General features: G+C 40.5%; 1 protein-coding gene and 1 long non-coding RNA gene across 2 annotated transcripts in view; one reads left to right on the top strand and one right to left on the bottom strand.

Moving 5' to 3' along the window:
- LOC307036111 overlaps positions 1 to 22,208 on the top strand; it is a 233,731-nt gene that overhangs the window by 132,360 nt on the left and 79,163 nt on the right. The gene's annotated exons all lie outside the window — the stretch shown is intronic.
- LOC307037278 (trace amine-associated receptor 13c-like) lies at positions 19,881 to 20,891 on the bottom strand (the record flags this gene model as incomplete). Its single annotated transcript, XM_079678053.1, has 1 exon — positions 19,881 to 20,891. The coding sequence occupies one exon, from the start codon at positions 20,889 to 20,891 to the stop codon at positions 19,881 to 19,883; it is 1,011 nt and encodes a 336-aa protein (XP_079534179.1).

Genomic DNA, 22,208 nt, shown 5'->3' with positions numbered 1-22,208 from the left:
AAAAGCACTGTCAATGACTGACTCTGGGGTGAACCTGACCAAACCTGACTTGACAACCTGACAGAGTGAGTGTGAATGTATGTCTGCATGTGATCAGTGTAACTGCATGATTCTAAAACAATAACTAACCGAGCATGTTTTTGGACTAACATATTATTCTGGAGCTCCAAGGGAAACGAGAGGTTTCATAAAAATTCCACAAAAGGAGGAAACCGCACATTTGACCCGTTTCTAATATACTTGATTCTATTGTACTCCCACAGGCAGTGGCGGTTTGCAAATGTGAAGCTTAAACTAAAATCTAAAGATTCTGTTTCTTTTAGGACTGCCAGCTGGAAATAAACACTTATTTTCACTGGAGTGTTTACTGTGAAAAATAATGGATGTACTTTTGTGAATGATGTTTGGTATTTTCCTATAACCACTGGTTGCCTGAAGATTTTCTTCCCATACAGGATTTTGTTACACATGAGTACATGTGTAAAAAGGGGGAGTGTGGGATTTTTTATTAAGGGACTGAAAGAAACCTGCCGCCCAAACTTGGATGTTCAATCTGACCATTGATTGACAGTTTTAGATTTAACCTGCTCCATATCTGGGGATAAGATACTGTTTGATGAATGTTGACATGTTTCTAATATTGATCGAGTTATAACAGCTAACACAGATGCAGAATCAGTGGCCAAGGGGCTACTGTGAGAGATGTAATTCCAGAAGGGAATACCAAAGAAGGTGACCTGTGATGATGAAACAATTTTGTAATATTTCAACAGCTATTGGAGAAACTGAGGTTTGAAATGTAGAAAGAACATATTACAGTTAAGTTAAAACATAGTAAGGTAATGAGACAGAATTTCATTTAGACAACATCTTGTAACTAGCCTGGTAAAGAAGTAAAAGCCATAGACTTTACTGTTTAGATCATTATGGGGATATACATTTAATTTAAATTCATAATAGAAAGACATTTGATGACAGTATGTTGGATTTCTGTATTAATTTTTTCAGCTTGATAATATCTAAACACTGGTGGGTCAAACACCTGAGGGCCCAGGAGCCCTGAGCGTAGGCTTGAGGGGTGGCTGAAGGTCATCAGGCCTAGGTGGCTCAACCCCAGGTTCTCCGGCCCCCACTGAGTGACCCAGAGGACATCTCATGCCATCCGCCGAGGAGAAAAGGGGGACAGCGGGTACTACTGGAGCCAGTGTGTGGCGGGGAAATCACCTGGAAGGACCCAGACACATCAGGACGGAACTGGCTATTGTCAACGAGGACATCCCTACAGCAGACGACTCGGAAGCTGTCATCAGCGGGCTGGACGAGAACGACCTTGAAGACATCCCTACAGCAGACGACTCGGAAGCGGCCGTCAGCGGGCTGGGGGAAATCATGAGGAATCAGAGGAGTCTACTTCTCTCTGATCAGATTAATCAGTTCCCCCATTGAAGGAAAAGCTGCTCCTCCCCCTCCCTATCAGCTACCCTTGTTGGCGTATTCCTTTGAGGGGGAGGGTGGGGGGGGGTGGGGGGGGGGGGCCTGATGATTCAACACACAAGGATGCTGCTTTCTGGCATTCAGGCTCTCACTCTGATAGTCCCTTCACTGACATGAAAAGTTGTGTGCTGTTCCCAAATGTTTAAAGTGCTCTAAATCCCAGCTGCTGAGGGATTTGTATAATGTCGGGGGGACAGACACAGTGGCAAAGAATGACAGTAGTTATGTTTCAAATGTCTTATGTAAATTGATCTTTTTGATATAAGTTCAAAAGGGGGAATTGTGATATATTCATTTTAATGTCACCTTATATATTCATGTTGTGGGTACTGAATTGCTACAAACATTGTGGAGAAATTAGCTTAAACATGTTTTATTACCCTGTATGAAAAAGGAGCAGTTGTGGATGACAGGAGACATTCTTCTTAAGATGTTCAGCATGTCAATTATCAGGGAAATCTACTTGTCTTAAATAGATGTGTGTGTTTAATTACTTTGTATCAATAAATAGCAGTTTGTGAAAGAGAAGCTGGAAATATGATAAGTGAAAACATTTGGATTAGGAGAAATGGAGAGGTGAGGAAGGGGACTTCCTTATATGGATATAACTTGTCAGAACATCTGGAGGGCTGCAGGGTAAAAATGATTGTGCTTTCTCTATATATGTTTATGTAAAGTTCTCACTATTTCACTGCTTGAGAGCAGAGGTAATGTGTTCCTCGTTATTATTGATATAAAGATAATTTACATGTATTACGTATATTTAGCCAACTATAACAACTATATCTTAAAACATATTGTTAACTTGTGTGTAGTAACCTGAAGGGGGGAAGGGGAACACAGACAGGGAATGTGTGTGTGCTGGCTGCAAGATGTAAGATAAGATAAACACACTTGTTATTCGGAGTCGGTCCGTGCCGGACACCGAAGGTATCTGTTTTTCATCAAACTGAAGAGACTTTTTGTTTTCCGGGTCTCCTAGCTGGCTCGCGCTGATTGGGTACGACAGGCCATCGTGTTTGCATCTCCCAATGAGATGACCTGTAGGGAGGGGCTTCCACACAATTCCTCCTGTCTGTTTTTGTATGTAAGCCTGTGTTTTCTTCGGCCCAGTCTCTCTCTTCCTCCGGCTCCCAAGATGGTATGTCCTTCCAGTTGGAGGAACCTGAGCCCGGAGTAGTCTGCATTTTGAAGTTGCTGTTACAGAGTGCTTTGTGATTGATGTTGTACTGTTGTATTGTATATCTTACCATTAAAACAGCATATTTGTTATAACCTTACCCTAGTTGCTTTGAATTCTTCCTCTGTTAATCTGACCCATTCATAAAGGAACGTGCGGAGCAGAGGTTCTGCTCCAACAGTACCGGTACGGCGAACCGGTACTGGACTTGTAAAAAGTTTCGGTTCAAGTCCAGTTAAAACCGGAACGTCGGGAACCGGTACTTACGTATATTCTACTTTTTGTTCTAAACCATGTAAACCTTCCATAGATCGAGAAATTTGCGCTGAGAAAAGACAAAAAACATAGTTTCGGCTTCTGATATGGCGGCCATTACTGAACTCACGAAGTTTCGCAAAATATCGCAACTGCTCGTGAGATCTGTGTGACGTCAAGGGAAGCTGGCTTAGACATAGTGGACACTGACAGCGTGGGATGTTGGTTGCCATATTTGTTAGTGTAGCTAAGCTAACTCCTTTGTTTGGTCTACGTCGGCGTCACGGCCCGGGTCATTTAAATACAATGCGGCGGTGCTTTAAATCCAGTAAGGTGTGGGACCATGTGACGAAACTGCAGCTAGATACTATGAAGTGTAACCTGTGCGGGAACGTGATCAAGTGCGCTGGGGGAACATCGAACATAGCGAGGCACTTGAGGAGAAACCACAAAATAGAAACTACTCCACATCTGGCCTCAGCCACATTGGTGGCGATGTTTGGCGACCAAAATAACAATGATCGAGGTAAGCTGAACAATACTTTTTGGAGGATTTTCAGTTCAGGAAATTGGCTTGTAAAAAATTGGCATTCTTAGCATTATAGCAAGATATACTAGTAGTAGCATCGGTCCGACTAGCCGACTAGGGCGTTTATTCAGCGTCATCTTTTATTATTATTATATTATATATTAGTATTATCAACTGATTCTTAAATACTACATTTTTTTTTAAATCATGGCAAGTTTGCAACGGTAGGTATTATGAAATCTATGATAGTCTTATTTATTTTGCATGATCACCTGGCAAGATAACTAATAAACAAGTAATAATATATTAAAGATTGCTTATTTCCTTTATTATTTACACAGTAACCCTGAGAAAGTAGAACTATGCTTTGGTTCAATTGGTTAATCCTACGTTCTGTGTTTTACGTGTTAATCCTGGTTAATACTACGTATTCAACATGAGATCCTGAAGTTCAAATGCATGCCAAAGCAGAAATCAACAGATGATATTATTGCTTTCTTGGGAAGGGAAATCTGATGAGCTACCATTGCTCAGTAAATTGGCAAGGAAGTACCTTATTGTTCCTGGTACGAGTGTACCAAGCGAGTGTGTCTTTAGCACTGCTGGTGATATACAGTAGTGTCTGCCGAAAGAGAAACACTTCACCCAGACAATGTCAATATGCTGTTGTTCTTGAACAAGAACACATAGACTTGTACTCTTGCATATTGAGTCTTGTATGTACATCACTATGTATGTAGTTGTGTTGTGTAGTTAGTAACACATGTAGAGTTGTAGAAAAGACATGGTGTAGACACAAGTTGGAAGGGAGCACAATAAACCTGACGAGTTTGAATTTGAGTTGATTATGAGTTTATTTTCAATTGATAATTAGCTCACAATAAGTTTGCTTTAGTTACTCACACAACTTGACACAAGTCCGGATTTATAAGTCCGGACCTGAACCTGAACCTCTGGACTTGAGTGCGGACCTGAACCTGAATGTGAGTCCAGGTACACAGCACTACTCAGAAGTGAGCCCATCAAAGTGAACACATTGGGACCTTTCAGAGAGGTAGTTCACAAACCACCCCACTGCATGGCTGGATATGCCAATACTGAGTAGCCTCTGCTTTAAGATGCGATGATCGACGGTATCAAACGCTTTGGAAAGGTCAATAAATAGAGCTGCACAACTCTGCTTATTATCTAAAATACTCGTAATGTCATTCACCACTTTCATTGTCGCAGTTATGGTGCTATGTTGCTTTCTGAAGCCTGACTGATGTTTAGACAGGATATCATTTTTACATAAAAACTCTTTTACTTGTTCACTCACAGCACCTTCGCCAGAACTGACAATTTAGAGATTGGCCTTTAGTTATTTAAAATAGTTGCTTCCCCTCCTTTTAGCAAAGGCAAGACATAAACTGACTTCAATACTTTTGGAATTGCATTTGTGCTGAGGGAGAGGTTAAAAAGAGTAGTAAGAGGTGGAGCAATTCAATCTGCAGCTATCTTCAAAAAGAAAGGTTCTACGTTGTCCGGGCCGGCCAGTTTCTTAAGATCTAACTTAGATAACGCTTCATGAACAACATTAACAGTAAAAGGAGTAAAACTGAAAGGGTTTTCCATACCACATTGTTCCGAGTCACGGATTGGGGTGTTCACAGAAGCAGAGTTAGTCACAGAATCAAACATAGAACCGCAGGACACAAAATGCTTATTAAAGCAATTTAACATGGTGGCCCTGTCCGATATAGAGCCAGATGCTGTGGTAAGGCAAGGAGGTAGCTCATTACGGATCTCACCGGTGGAAATCTATTTTATGGCTTTCCAAAATGTCCTAGGATTATTTAGGTTTTCTGTGGTAACTGACAAATAGTACTCCGTCTTAACACTTTTGACATGTGAAGTGAAGCTATTCCTTAGCTGCCTAAAACGCAGCCATTCTACCTCTGAGCCTGATTGCCTAGCCTTTGCCCAGGCCTTGTTTCTCTTATGCAGGAGACTGGACAGTTCAGCAGAAAACCAAGGATTGTCTCGTCCCTTTACTCTAAATGTACGCAGGGGTGCATGTCTATCAATGATCTCCATAAAATCAAGATAAAAATAAGACCATGCAGTTTTTAGATCAGCACACGGATCGATTTTCCCCAAATCAAAGCCAAACAGATTATGTACAAAACCCTGCTCCACAAAATGTTTTATGTCTCTCTTAATAATAATACGAGGTTTAACCTTTTGGACCTTATGGCGCGTTTCCACTGCAGCGCGGAGCTCGCTTTAAGCGTGCCGAACCGTGCGGGGCCCGTTTTTGGTTGTGTTTCCACTTGGCCTAGTACCGGCTAGCGGGTCCTAATTCCCAGTTTTTCTGGCCCCATAAAATCGTGGTTCTAGGGCCAGGAACAACCAGGCTGAGTCGGGCTGAGTACGCTAAACTAGAGAGAGAATCGCTGGCAAGGGGCTACAACTACAACAAGATGAACATATATTTGACCGTGATTTAATTGTAAAACACGTTTCAAAATGATGCCGAAGTAACAACATACTGATACCAGTTAGTAAAAACCATGAATTAATGCTTTGAGAAGTCTGCAGACAGACGCCAGGCGAAAAACCTTTATAAATGCGTGTTTTCTAAATGGAGCTTCGCTAAGCTAACGTTGTATATGCTCCGACCGTCCACACTCACAACAGCGGCCTATACAGACATAAATAAACCAGCGACTGTATTCGCCATGACACAGACAGTCGTCTGTGGTTTGTACTGGTTTAACTTTTGTCTAGTTTCTGAACAGATATGAGGAGCTGTGAGCTCTGAGTGCTAACAGCTAACTGCTGTGTTGTTTTTCTGGGGTTCTCATTGAAGATGACGTCACGGCTCCGCCTACACTGCGTTACTATAGATACTACCCCAGCTACTAAACTGTAATGGAAACGCAGCATAAAGTGAGCCAGTCCTAACAAGGCCAAACGAGGCCTAGCCATACCGAGCGAGGCCGAGCTATGCCGTGTAGTGGAAATGCACCATAAGTGTCCCTAATTGTGGCTACAGCACAGTGGTCACTCACATCATTTGCAAATACTCCCACAGATGAGTATTTATAGGGAACATTAGTTAGAATGAGATCAATTAGGGAGGATTTATTAGGGGACTTAATGTTAGGGCGAGTAGGACTGTAAACAATCTGAGTAACATTCAAAGAGATACAAAGATTTTTTAAATCCTCTGATACGGCAGTTAACCCTCTGGAGTCGGTGGACGCGCCGGCATCCAGGTGCGCATAATTAGCGTAATTAATCATATATTTTCGATTATAAGGAGTAGAAATATGAATCAGATATCCGCAGAATCGCTGGAAGAGTAGCTTTCCAGCGCTATCTCCTGTGACGGTACGTCCACACAGCAGCGAAAAAAATCTTAGAGGTGGGCGTATCTGAAGCTTTGGGATTTTTTGCGAGCAACGCGAACAACAACCAATCACATGAATCTCCCGCTTCCGACATACAAAGCAATAGCAATGTTAAAACAAAGTAAACTGGATATAAAATCCCCAAACAGGCGAAAACCAACCAGTTTCACCCACTGTCTCTGCCTCCTCCCTCCATGCCTGGTTCCTCCGGTTTGTATCCCGGTAAGTAAACAGGGACTGATCATAAAGAACCGGGTGATTTTCTACCGCAATAACTAATTTCTCCTCCATTTTGTTAGGAATATAGAAAAGAAACTGCGGTATGTCACTCCCACCTTACACACGGTTTGATTGGCTAGCGCTTGTACTGTCAGATTTGCATAAATGAGATTTGATTGGCTGATGCTTCCACCTCAGCTTCAAAAGTTGAACATTGCTCAACTTTTGAATCCTGAGATGCCTGGAAATCTCTGCTTTGCTTCCCCACAATGCAGTTCGGCGAAAAGTGAGGCAAAGTGACGTCACCCCATTCAAAGTGAATGGGCAGAAGCTTTGGAAGATGTTTTTAACGCTGCTGTAACCAGGGCACAGCAGCCAATATGGCCGCTCTAAGCAGCTTGACTTTACACTGTGTGGGATTGGTGGATTCGTGTGTCCGTCAAGGAAATCTCGGCTGGCAGTCATCATGGTCCGAAATGACCAATGGACATCGAGAAATCACTAAGGACCTACCCACCAAGTAAAAAAAACATAAACCATGTGACTCCCATCAGTTTACGCCTGTGAGGGGAGAGAGAGAGACAGAGAACATGGCTAAAAAAAACTTTACAGTTGCCGACTTCGCTAGAGATTTTTTTCGCTAGCAGCAGTGAAGATAGAGCCTCAGAACCTGAAGTCTTCGACTCTTCTGAAGAAGAAGAATACAAAGACAACAACAAGGATCCATTTGGACATGGGTAAGTCTAAATATTACAGTAATAGTGTACTGGCAATGTGTGGGGGATACAGCAAAAATGAACAATAGGTTTATTGATATATAATATTTTTTATCGATAGTGATGAACTTTTTCTTGGGACAAAATAGACTCTCCATTAGTTAACGTTATTTTGGTGTGTAAAAGCGAGATTACATGTGTAGATGATTAAATTAATAATGTATTCGTCCCACAACAGAGACATTTACAGTGGCTATAGACATGTTTTTGCCATTGATTATTTTATCATACTGTTCTGTACAGATGAAACTTTGTCAGATTTATTTATATGTGTGCCTGTTATTATTTTACCGTCCTGTACAGATGAGACTTTGTATTCAGATGTAGCCTATGTATATGTGTGTCTGTGATTTTCTACTGAATGTAAAGTAACTGGAAATACCTGTGTGTGTGTGTGTGTGTGTGTGTGTGTGTGTGTGTGAGAGAGAGAGACTCCTGTCCAACCTCCCAAACTTTCTTTTTATGTGTGCATTGTTATTTTAACTTTATTTCAATGAAATTAGTTGTTATTATTGTCCTACATTTTAATTTGTTTTACAGAGATGTTTCACAGCTGCCTGGGCCTAGTAGCCTTGAGGCTCGAAAATGACATTCCCAGAACAAATGACCATATCTTCCATTCTAAAAGGGTTGAATTAATAATCTTTTTTCTCAAAGTAATAATAAACCTGTGAGTTGGATGTAGAAAAGTCAGAATCAATATACATGTTTTTTATTTAAAAAAAATTCAGATTGAACATGGTAAAAAACTGTAAATTATAGTGTCCGTCCCAAAAATATTTTGTACTTAAAGTGTAAACTAACCTTGGATGATGGGTTAGTATAGACTAAAAGCTTTAGGAATCCAAAGTACAACACATAATAAGTACCCTGTGTTAAGATTGATGCAAAACAAGCGATATTTGACATTTTTAGACGGATTTGGCCAAAAACCCCGCTTCTGGGGCCATTTGAGTGGATTTTCCATATCTCTGGCCCCCCTTGCTCGATTTTGACATGCGACATCTCTTCCTGACCGTTAGAGCCAATAGAATCGAAGGGAACTCATCCCGCACACTCTCACGTTAAAAAAAAAGGTGCCGTCTTTGCGCATGCAAGCTTGCAGCAGAGGGTAGAAATATCCCTGCTCTGATATCTGGAAACGGAAAAGCAGTGTTATTGCTTATGGATTATCAGAACATGTCAAAGGGGACACAGTCACATTGGATATTAACCTATGGATTAACTACAGCATCGTTTTTATCGTTTTAATGCCATTGAAGACCAGTTTTGACCAGACAAAGACCAAGGTAAGCCATGTTAGCGTTTTTGGCTACCTAGCGCCACATGTTTTGATGTAGGTTTTTGTTATTTTCTCCGCAACTTTGTAATCTTTGAGTGTTGAGGTGGGTACCAATAGATTCTGTGTCTCCTTAGGATCATAAACGATGTGTTGGATGTGCAGCTAGGATAAGTAATAAGGGTGCTAGGAGTGATTTTTGGTTCAGTAATAGGTTAGCATTTTTCGCTCGGGGCTAATTCAGAGGGTCAGTGTTAGCATTTTTTAGGTTTTTTTGAATTTTGTTTTTAAAAAGATCAGTTAAATGAGTTTTTCCGTTATATGGATACAAAACATTCATAGTTTATTAAATATGAAGGTTCCTTAGACTTTGTTTCCTGGAAATGACTCGATTTCGGCCCCGTAACCGGGTCCGTGGGGCTTAAGAGGTTACATAGTCTGATACTACCAGGGCCTATCACAGCACTTTACAAGGCAGAAATAATGTTTAAAATCTCGGGAAAAAGGTTTTTAGCATGTCCAATTGATGGACTTTATTTTGTATTGAAAAGGTCCCTGGATTGGACAACATATGTACAATACACGTACCTTTCAATACAAAGTAGGCTCATATTTACACAATGCATTGACAGAGGGAGTTGATACTTGAATGGTGATATATAGGCCACCATATGTAACCCGCTCTATCGACATCAGTCAGAAGTCGTAACGGCTCATTTAAAAAAAAAACGTGGATTTGTGTAAAAAAAATGTTTTCGGTGTTCAGGGGTTTTCTTTGATTTTAAACAAACAAAGTCTTGGCTTTCAAAATATGAAACTTTTATTTCCAAAATCACACGATAAATACATTTTTAAAGCTTGTAAAGGGAAGATCAATCAATCAATCAATCAATCAATCAATCAAGATTTTCTAAGGTTTATTGACATATATACACAAACGGTGTAGTTTTGCAATGAATGAACAACTTTGTGTATACCTCCAGCAATGTTAACTGTTGAAACACTTATTTTAACTGATATTATACATATGTATTATATTCTTATATAAGATTTATGTAGATAGTATAAGAAATGTGCAGAATATGACAGTTTAATGGTGGAGGTGTACACAAATATTGATAGATGTCTTGTGATGCACTGTTGAGGAACCTGCGACCCAAGTTTTTCATCTCCGGCCTTGTCTTGAACAATCAATAAATAAAGAACACAGAATTATTAAATATAAAACACAGAATTTGTGTGATTGTACTAAATGATTTACAAATAAACACCACTGCATATTTACAACTGTTACACATGCTGATGTAACGCAAATGTTTCCAACTTGGGATCAATAAAGTATATCTTATCTTAAGATGATCGATGGCTACTGCCATATTTGCAAAATGTGCCTCTGAAACTTGACAAGTTCATGTTTCAGGCTTATCAATTAACAACAGGAGGGGTCACAAACATAAGACCAGCTGTTAAATAAAGCTCTTCTGGCCTTAGCTGTCATGTGGGTATATATTAATGCTGTCCATTATGGGCACAAGCAATTTTCACCCATTTATTAATTATATGTTTTAAATTTGAGTGTTTCCTATCCCCTAAACCTCCAGGGATGTACAAAGTTGTAAATATGCAGTGGTGTTTATTTGTAAATCATTTAGTATAATCACACAAATTCTGTGTTTTATATTTAATAATTCTGTGTTCTTTATTTATTGATTGTTCAATACCTGACAAGGCCGGAGATGAAAAACTTGGGTCGCAGGTTCCTCAATAGTGCATCACAAGACATCTATCAATATTTGTGTATACCTCCACCATTAAACTGTCATATTCTGCACATTTCTTATACTATCTACATACATCTTATATAAGAGTATAATACATATGTATAATATCAGTTAAAATAAATGCTTCAACATAGTTAACATTGCTGGAGGTATACAAAAAGTTTTTCATTCATTGCATAACTACACCGTTTGTGTATATGTCAATAAACCTTAGAAAATCTTGAAATCTTGAAAGGGATGTGCAAAATAGTCATTATATACAGTCTTTAATTAACTATTAGTAGAGAATAACGAGTAATGAATATACTTTATAGGGATCCTATTAATATCTAATAATAAAAATAATGAAATTCAATAACATGCTTTAACCACTAGGTTTCCCTTTATATCAGGAGTGCACGTTTATGGTGTAAATACAGCCTTTCTACCAATTGGATCGAATATAAAAGTCAGCCGAATTAGTGTTGATACTGTGAGGAGATGTATTGTGTGAAAATAAATGTAAGATGTTGTTTAATTGCTGATATATTTATGATCCACGTCACGTTTTCAGTGTTGGCGGCAGTTCCTCATGTTTGTCTAGAAGTCTTCTCATCAAGGCTCTATAAATAGAGAATTACAGCAGATATGTAACATTTAATGCAGCCGAACCATGTATTACAATGCCGTTATGTTATGACCTCCAAAGAGAAAAGCAAGCACACTCGGAATAAAGTGTTTTCGGTCTGTTTACGGTATTTGTTTATGACGATGTGATGTGAAATGTGAGATTGGAATTGCACAGGGGAAAATAACGTATCTATGGCACCATTTTAGATGCGGATTTTGTTAAACTAATACGTTTGCGCTGTGCACCAACACTATACATTGACGGGGAAGGGGGTAGCAATAAAGATAACACCATTAAACAGTTACACAACATAACAGAAATAATATCGATAGCAGCGTCCCTAGCAACCACCTTGGTAACAATGAAAACGTTGTGAGGTAATCTTCATAATAACTAGCAAACTAAAGATCATGTACATTCACTGCACACATAATCTGAAATAACAACTCATATTTCTCGCATCAAATTACATCAAAACGCATTTTAATGGCCAAACTAACTTTAAAATAGGCATTTTACACCGAGAATAAAACAAAGTTCGGCCATGTTTTTTTTTTCTGCAGGGAGAAATGTGAAGATCACGTGACATAAACGCCAGCCATTGGACTGAATGGTGAAAAAAACGTAGGGATCTTACAATTTCAGAGGCGTTTTTGTAGAAATACTACGTCCTACGTTGTGGACCAACGTAGTTATTACACGTTTTTTTGTGAGACTGGGTTGGATGTCCCCTGACAAACTAAGCCTATATCAGCAAAACTAGGGGCTGAATCTAATCAGTCCTAACTATAAGCTTTATCAAAAAGGAAGGTCTTAAGCGCACTCTTAAAAACGGATAGGGTGTCTGCCGCCCGAACACAAACTGGAAGCTGATTCCACAAAAGTGGAGCTTGATAAGAAAAGGCTCTGGCTCCCATTGTACTTTTAGAGACTCTAGGAACAACCAACAACCGTGCATTCTTGAAACGCAATGCCCTAGTAGGACAGTAGGGTATAATGAGTTATTTAAGGTAAGATGGGGCCTGCCCATTAAGGGCTTTGTAGGCGAGAAGAAGAATTTTCAATTCTATCCTGTGTTCTATAGGGAGCCAGTGTAAGGCAGCGAGAACAGGAGTAATGTGGTCCCTTTTCCTAACTCTGGTTAGTACACGAGCTGCAGCATTTTGAATCAGCTGAAGCGACTTAACTGACATCTTGGTACACCCTGATAATAAGGATTTCCAATAATCCAGCCTTGAAGTAACAAATGGATGGACTAGTTTATCTGCATCGTTTTGAGGAAAGATATGCCTGATTTTTGCAATGTTATGTAGATGGAAGTAGATTTTATGTGGGCCTTAAAGGATAAATCCTGTTCAAATATAACACCAAGATTCCTTACTGTCTCACTGGAGGCCAAATTAATGCCATCCATAGTTAGTATATCTTTAGATAATTTGTTTCGTAGATTCTTCGGGCCAAGTACAATAACTTCAGTTTTGGTCGTGTTTAACATCAAAAATGTTAAGGTCATCCACGTTTTTAAGTCCTTGAGGCAGTCTTGAATTTTATTTAGATAATTAATTTCATCAGGCTTGATTGATAAATATAGTTGATTATCATGCGCATAACAATGAACATTTACAGAATGATTCCTTATAATATTACTACTTAGAATGTCATTTATGACTTTAACCAGAGCTGTCTCTGTGCTATGATGTGTTCTAAAGCCAGACTGAAAATCTTCAAATAAATCATTGTTTTTTAAGTAATCACACAACTGTTTTGCGACTGCTTTCTCAATCATATTTGAGAGGAATGGAAGATTAGAAATAGGTCTATAGTTGGCAAAACCTCTGGATCGATGTTGTGCTTTTTAAGAAGCGGTTTTATCACTGCTACTTTGAATGATTGTGGAACATAGCCTGATAATAAAGAAATATTCATAATATTTAATAAAGAAGTGCTAATTAATGGAAAAACTTCCTTCAACAGCTTAATTGGAATTGGGTCTAAGATACACGTTGATGGTTCATTGAATTGAATTGTTCAAGGTTTATGGCTGAAAAGCATTCTAGTTTACTATCTAGTGTAATATTAGAACTTACGTTTCCGGGAGCTGTTGATAACACTATACTGGTCAAAGGCAAGAGGTCATTAATTTTGTTTCGAAGAATAACAATTTTATCGTTAAAAAAGCACATACAATCATTACTACTGAGTGCTATGGGAATATAAGGCTCAATCAAGCTATGGCTCTCTGTCAGCCTGGCCACAGTGCTGAAAAGAAATCTTGCATTATTCTTATTCTCATCTATTAATGAAGAGTAGTAGGCTGCTCTCGCTTTACGCAGTGCTTTCTTATATTCATTGAGAGTAATTTGCCAAATTAAACGAGATTCTTCAAGTTTAGTGGAACGCCATATCCTTTCAAGTTGTCTCGACTTTTGCTTTATTTTGCGGGTTTCGGCATTATGCCATGGAGCTAATCTATGTTGTTTTATTTTCTTCTTTTTCAAAGGAGCAACAGAGTCTAATTTCATTCGCAGCGCATCTGTGATACCATCTGTGATACCAAGACCGAGGAGCTAGGTAATGAAAAATAACCGAAGTGTGACGCAGCCTATGTGAGAGATGAGCTGGTTTCCTTTGATCTCACTCATTCCTTGGATGGGTTGACCGTGCTCACCTCTCGGATTGACAGGCGAATCCAGACCCGGAGACGAGAGCAGCTGACGCGAGCAGCGCACCGCAGCTCGCGACAACAACTTCCGGTGTCCGGGGAACATCGACTTCCGGTTCCTGGGGGATTTTGAATTCCGGTTTTCGGAGGAGAATTCCCATCCCTACGCTGACTCACGGTACGGGGAGATTGAGCCCATGGAAGTGGGTCGTATCAGTCTTATCTCAGAGGAAAGAGAATTATGCCGAAGAGGTAATCTATGACTTTACTGTGGTCGGGCTTGCCACTTTGTTTCCCGTTGTCCGGTAAAAGGCAGGGCTCACCAGTAATGGGGAGTATACTGGTGGGCCAAACCTCTGAGCTGATCCCCAATCAAAGACCCTTGTGCCATGCCCAACTCCTGACAGGCAAATCTCAGGCCCTGGCTGTCTTTATCGACTCCGGATCAGATGTCAGCATCATTGACGAGGAGCTCGCACGGCAACTGGGCATCCAACAGGTTCGGTTGCCCCAGCCCGTGCCGGCTAATGCTTTGGATGGTCACCTGCTGGGAACGGTGACACACCAAACGACACCAGTCCATATGCTCATGTCGGGGAACCACCATGAGACCATCCAGTTTCATGTGCTACGGTCCCCCCAAATTCCTCCTGATTTTGGGCTATCCATGGCTCCGCCGCCACAACCCGAACATCGACTGGGCGACGGGGGCCATCTTAGGGTGGAGTCCCTCCTGTCAGTAGATTTGCCTCAAGCAGGCCGCCGCACCTCAACTATTCGTGGATATGAGTCTGGCTCCGGATATCACAGCAGAGGGGTTCCGGCGCAATATATTGACTTGAACCCTTCCCATGCTATTTTCGGTCAAAATTGACCGGTGTGATTTTCACAGTGATATCTCTGGAACCCCTTATCCAATTTTGATGGTTGACATCTCATTTGAACAGTCAAAGCAAGTATAATCAAGGGTTGACAGACAGAATGACAAAAGGGGTGAATTTCATATTATCTTTGGCAGTAAGTTCAAAGATAGTGCTTATTTTACATTACTGTATATTATAAAAATGCTTGCCATGTAGGCTGTGCTTACTGAAATGCTTTAGTTGGTGTTGTAGCTGAGATTCTTCCCGTTCCAATGATGTATGGGATGTATTGATTTGATACAAGCAAGCCAGTGTTTCATGTCATGGTCCGGACCCACCGGTGGGCCCATCAAGTTCAGCATAAGACACTGATACTGTTTTCCTCAATGAACATTTATTGAAAGATAAATATACCATAACAGTGCATGACATTAAGGATTTTGGGAGATGGCCCTGTGGGCCATCTAAGCTAATTTACAGATGGCCCTGAGCCCAATAGAGATTGCCCTGAAAAATGCGCGTGGACGAAATGGCACGAAGGGTTTGGGGGGCCTCCCCCTAGAAAATTTAGATTTTGCATGTCTTACTGTAGATGCTGTCTGGTGCATTCTCTAGACTGAATTATAAGATGAACCACCACAATATTATATTGTTCAATTTTATTCTTCATTTCACTGGCTATAATCCCTCCCATCTAAAAACAGGGATGATAGCTCATATATGAGACTTCAAAGGTATTTTATTTTGAAACTGTACATCAGAATGTCCTGATTTTTTCTGAGTGACTAGATGGGGTGTCTTGCTATCACCCTGGAGTGAGATGGATCTATGATACTGGACAGTTCTTGTTTTATTCTCATCTAAAAACAGGGATGATAGCTCATATATGAGACTTCAAAGGTCTTTTATTTTGAAACTCTACATCAGAATGTCCTGATTTTTTCTGAGTGACTAGATGGGATGTCCTGCTATCACCCTGGAGTGAGATGAGTCTTTGATACTGGACAGTTTTTGTTGTATTCTCATCTAAACACAGAGGGATGATTTGTTTGACTACCGTAATGCATAGGATATTCGCGCACCGCAATATCACGTGCGGGCTGGCTTGACTAGGTTTTCCCGAGTGGAGGCTGGCTTGACCGCAGTCAGAGAGTAGAGTAATTGTCGATTCTTGTTCGGTTTTCTGTGACTATCTGCCTCACCCTCTCAGACTTTCAGTTGCACGCTACTAAAGAGACATGTTACCATGGAAACCAAACAATGGTGTAGCTGTATTAAAGTCTGAGTGGAAACAGTCCTGAGTAAATCTGATTTTGTCAGAAATCGGGAGAAATGCGGGAGAAATATGACCCCGGGAGGAAACCGGGAGAGGGCAATGAAATCGGGAGTCTCCCGCGAAAATCGGGAGGGTTGACAAGTATGCCCGCAGGAGCAGGGTTTTTGTTTGTGGAGAAGAAGGACAAGACCCTGAGGCCCTGCATTGACTATCGGGGTCTGAACGACGTCACTGTAAATAATCGTTATCCCCTGCCACTCATCTCGTCGGCGTTCAAGTTACTACAAGGGGCTACAATCTTCACTTAGCTGGATTTACGGAACGCGTATCACTTGGTACGAATCCGAGAGGGGGACGAGTGGAAGACCGCTTTCAACACATTATTATTATTACCCTGCTCCTCTAGTGATCGGCGTCCCAACCGGTTGTTTCTGTCTCAAGTTTTGAGGGCTGAGGTGCTTCAGTGGGCTAGCAGCTCCACACTTTCCTGCCACCCTGGGATTCAACGTACCCGAGGGATGGTCCTGCAACGGTTCTGGTGGGCCACGCTGGAAGCTGACACCCGGGAGTTTGTGAACGTTTGTGAACGCCTTGTGCAATCAGCACAAACCCTCTCACCAAGCGCCTGCTGGCCTCCTTCATCCGTTACCAGTCCTGCTTTTTGTTCGCACGATTCAGTTCTCATTTCGAGGTCCTTTCGTTACCAGTTGAAATCACAGATTCCTATAATTGTCTGAACTCTAGTAACGGCTGTCTTAACGGCTTTTAATCAATCTGCTATTGTTTATCTGTTTCCTATCTTATTTTGAAACATTTTGTATTCCCCTGTATCTTGTCTGTTTTTACTTCATGTCTTTGGGTGTTTTCCCATCTACCATATTAGTTCCATCTGTTCACCATTAGCCCTGCAATCACGTGACCATTGGAACACCTGCAATGTATCCCCTGATTAGTTGAGGTTGTACTTAAGACTGGTTTTCGGTTCTGTTCTGCCTTGTCTTGACCAAACCTTGTATCTGTTCTAAGTTTCCTATGAGTTTGGATCCATCCTGCTCCACCCTGAAAAATTCACAGCCAGCATCATGTCTGGCTGTAGCCAGTGTTTCATATTCATAAAGGGTTTTTGGTGGAGTATCACTTCAGCTGACTCTCTTTTAAATAATCCTTTTTAATATCAATACCATTTTTTTTAAATGTGAAACTTTTACGGTGGCCCTGAAAACGTGTAACGTAACACATACAGCCTTCGGTTAGTGCCAGAGTAAGATAAGGTCAGGGCTCGACATTAAGGACTGCCCGGGGCCATCTAGTATTGAGCTCGGGCAATGAAGCCTCGCCTGCTGGTGGCCCGATCGGGCAATCTTATTATGCCAGTATCATGCAGCTCGCGGATCCAGTAATGAGTGACCCGACAGTAAAACTAAACATATCTATAACTAGTTACGGTAGTTTGAGAGGTAATTAAAATAGCTACGTGTGATATTCTAACCTGAAATGTGTGTTTTGTCCGCTCACCGCTGCATGTGATCATGCAGCGCTGCGTCTCGACTCGTCAGCAGCAGCTAATCTCTCTCTCCCGTCAGATTAGACTTCACTCACATTTATGTCCATATCGATCAGATCCAGCTAGTTCTAGCTAATGATATGACTACCTGCTTATTAAAAGACACCTAAACAATAAGTGTCGCTATCATATGCAACTGGGTGAACACAACATAGCAGCATTATGCATGTGTTTACATGCCCACCGTAACCCTGAGGCATTACCAACAGACCAACGCACAATCAACCCATACAGGACATCTCTTTCTCCACATTAAGTGTTAGACATTAGAATTGACTATTCTTGTCTGTCACATACTCTTCTTGTCTGTCACATAAGTGGCGCAACTGAAGCGGTATTGCGCTAAATGGAAATTATTTTGACCAAAGAGATTTAGATTTGCCGGCTAACGGGAACTCTGACGTCGCCTTTTTGTGTGCTTCGCGGATGCGCTCGGCTCCTCTCGACTGCTGCTCGGGTCTGCTCGGTCAGCTTCCGGATGAGGAAGCATTCATTCGACCAACTTACAGTAGATAACATTACAAACATTTTTGACAGGGGCCATAATAGTGTAAATAATGTTTGTTTTGGCAGTTACAACTGAATGTAATGTGTTCTACTTTTTTTACTTTTGGGAAGGCATTTGCCTTCATCAGATGGAAAGTGTCTTGACGAACAACTTAAGTATTTCTTATAGCTATGCAGGGCATGCAAGCGAGCAAACACAAACAAGAACAAACAAACAAGTGAAATGAAGAATACAATTGAAATTGTACAATATAATATTGTGGTGGTTCATCTTATAATTCAGTCTAGAGAATGTACCAGACAGCATCTACAGTAAGACCTTCAAAAATATTTTCTTTTCTAGGGGGAGGCCCCCCCAAACCCTTCGTGCCATTTCGTCCGCACACATTTTTCATGGCAATCTCTATTGGGCTCAGGGCCATCTGTAAATTAGCTTAGATGGCCCACAGGGCCATCTCCCAAAATCCTTAATGTCATGCACTGTAAGGTTGTTTGGGATATTGTCTAAATGTACATGTTCGGGTCACTGCCTGACCGACTGATTGTTATAAAGTCAGGCTTTACACAGCGCTTTAAATATATCAACACTAGAAGACAGATTCAGGATAGAATAAAATACATGATAAAGAATAACTTACACATCTCCAAAAGGCAAAAACACCGGACAAAAACTAAAGTGCATATATCGGCCACAGATGTGAAAGAAGAAAAATGTATGGGACTTTTAAAAATGTGAATCTATGATGTCAATCATTACATTCTGAATCTATGAAGTCAATCAATATTTAAGGATTTCTTTTGGATCTGCAAACATTTATTTTTCACAACTTGTTATACCTTTTTTAATCGTATGTATTTTGCATTCAATTTGCAGATATTGTGCACACGTAAGGATGACAAGATCAAAGTGGAGGAACACATTAAAAATCAATATTCAATAATAACTGTTAAATATTTTATATTTTTTATTAAATCCTTAAATGAATATATCATTAACCTACCGACTTGTTAACCTACTCTAGTTTCAATGACAAAACATAAACAATTGTTCACATTTAATCATAGTAACAGCTTTTAGTTATTCAAATTTCCATAAAATCAATAAAGTTCCTTATGTGGTAAATGGCGGTGGTGGCGAAGTCCTTTGGGACTTGGCTTGGCAACTGGAAGGTCACCATTTCAAGTCCCGGCAAGACCAAGTGCTACCGAGGTGTCCCTGAGCAAGGCACCGTTCCCTACACTGCTCCCCGGGCAGCCCACTGCTCCTAATACTAGGATAGGTCAAATGTAGAGAAACCATTTAGTTACATAGTGTATTATTTAATGAAAAAAATAAATACAAAAGTCACAGGAAAATAAGGCATAGTGCTGTAGCACATTTCACACTTCCATCGGCTGAGCAAGAGAGATCAGCTGTTTTGTTTTATCTGTAAAAAATGCATTCAAAGCGGCTGTTAATGCAATAATTTCCATACAAATACTCACCACTACTAATGTGTAAGCACATTTATGGTTGAAGAATGGGGGTTAAGTATTTTCAGATTGACAATAAGATAAAAGCACTTCTTAAACCAAGGATAAAAGAAGGCATATATTATTGGATTTAAGGTTGAGTTGAAGTAACCCAACCAAACAAAAGCCTCGAAGAAAGCAGCAGGTGTGTTAAAGCCAGTGAAGGCATCGATTATTGTGTTAGTAAAAAACGGCATCCAACAAAAGATAAAGGCACCAAGCACAATACCCAGAGTCTTTGCAGCCTTATGCTCAGACTGTTTAACCAACCCTCTGTTGTTTGAAAAATTGCCCATATCTCCAATCTTTCTGACATGCTCTTTTGCCACGATAAATATTTTAGTGTACAGACAAACCATAACAGTGCAGGGAAAGAAAAAGGCAATTACACTGTCCAGGATTCCCCAAAGGGGGTTAAAGAAAAGGTTACAACTGCCGAGGCACTTTATCGATTCCATATACTCCTCTAACCCTACTACGTTAACCTTTGAGTAAATTTGTCCATAAGAGAAGACGGCAGCCAACGCCCAGCTTGCACATATCATAATCCACGCCACTGACATGGTGATATTCCTCGAGTAATGCAGAGGATTACATATTGCTTGTTGCCTGTCCACCGCAATACAAACGAGGTGGAATATAGAGACAGATGAAAGAAACATATCAAAACTTGAGTGAAGCATACAGAAATCATCCCCGTAAAACCAGCAGCCATGAATGGTCCGAATGGTGCTGAAGGGCATCACAGCGACACCCACAAGAAGGTCAGAAAGAGCAAGAGATAAAACAAGCACATTGGTGGGATTATGCAACTGCTTGAAATGAGCTATTGATACCATGACAATAAAGTTCCCTAAAATGGTAACCAGCATACATGAAACAAACAACAAGTAAAGGGCGACTTTGGTCCCCGCATTGAACTGATCCGTAACACATGAGGCATTAGAGCCCGGAAAACAGAACTGCTCCTGAGAAAGGCCAAACGTCATGATGGAACCAAAGATGTGATGCAGAGCCTCAACAGAGACAGACAGATATGTGTTAGGGTTGATAGTTGTCTTAGCCACACACAAAAAACTGCATCGACAACGCCTTCCAGTATGACGTCCAGGGCCATCCAATCAGAGAGGGTTTCATCAATGTATGACAAACAGCCTATCACACAATATTTTGTGTTTTAGAAAGACTGACAAACAAACAGTTATGTCATTTTTAAACTGAGTAAAGAACATTTTGTAAAGACATACGCTGCAGTTGACATGTACTTGTGTTGAAAAGTGATGGGGTCATCAGAGGTCAGAAGATTTGAAACGGTCTTCAACATATACACTTTTAGGCAGTGTAATTGGGGGATCAAAGTCAGGTTAGAGTAGATAAATACCAAAATGGGGCTATAAAACTGATGAGTACATGCGTAATAATTATTTTGGGGCGCAACCTTTTAAACAAATATTTAACAAATTATACTTTTGAACCAAATCAGCCTTCTCAAAATGTTAAGGGGACATGTCCCCAGTGTAAATGACACACAATTGAACTATTGCTGTCAAAATATATTAGGTATCGAAATTAATTAATACATGTTTTGAGCATTATTTGAGCTTTAGACGAAACAATTACGATGGGGGGAAATAGCAATATACTATTAGCTCTTGAGTTTGAGTTTTTAAACATGTTTTGCTACAATTGAAGCACCAAGCTTCCGGGAGTATACCATGAATAGTGGTTAAAGAAGTGGTTTTACACGTGTACACTTTTGAAGGCTATATCTGTTATGTTCATTGAAAAAGTTGTTTTTCAAGTCATTTCTTGCATTTAAATAACTGTTTCAAAGTGTTCCAGTCAGGCTTTCGACCGAACCACAGCACTGAGACTGCTCTTGTTAAAGGTCCCATGACATGGCCATTTATACTGATCATAATTCGATTGTTGAGGTCTACTAGAATAGATTTACATTGTTCAATGTTCCAAAATCACATTGGTTAAACAGCATCTCTGTATAATATGTTTATTCACTCTCTTTCCTAAACGGCTTGTTGGAGCTCCTGACCCCCCCTCCCTATGAGCACACTGCTCTGATTAGTCAGCTCGCCCACTCTGTTCTGATTAGTCAACCAACGTTACAGCGGAACATCGGTGTTTATGTGTTACAATGGCGTTTGTTAGCAACCTGAAAATGACACCAGTAATGACAAACAGATGAGAATGCTGCGTGGGGTCTGGGTGCCGTGTTGGCGGGACGTTGCGGGGCTTGCTGCTCCGCCCTTTGAGGCTCGAGGAGCGGTCAGTGTGAGCTGGATTACTGG

The sequence above is a fragment of the Notothenia rossii genome (genome assembly GCF_949606895.1).
Source record: "Notothenia rossii genome assembly, chromosome: 4".
In the NCBI taxonomy this organism is placed as follows: Eukaryota; Metazoa; Chordata; class Actinopteri; order Perciformes; family Nototheniidae; genus Notothenia; species Notothenia rossii.
The sequence above is the reverse complement of the archived record's forward strand: the minus strand, read 5'-3'. Positions and strand labels throughout refer to the sequence as shown.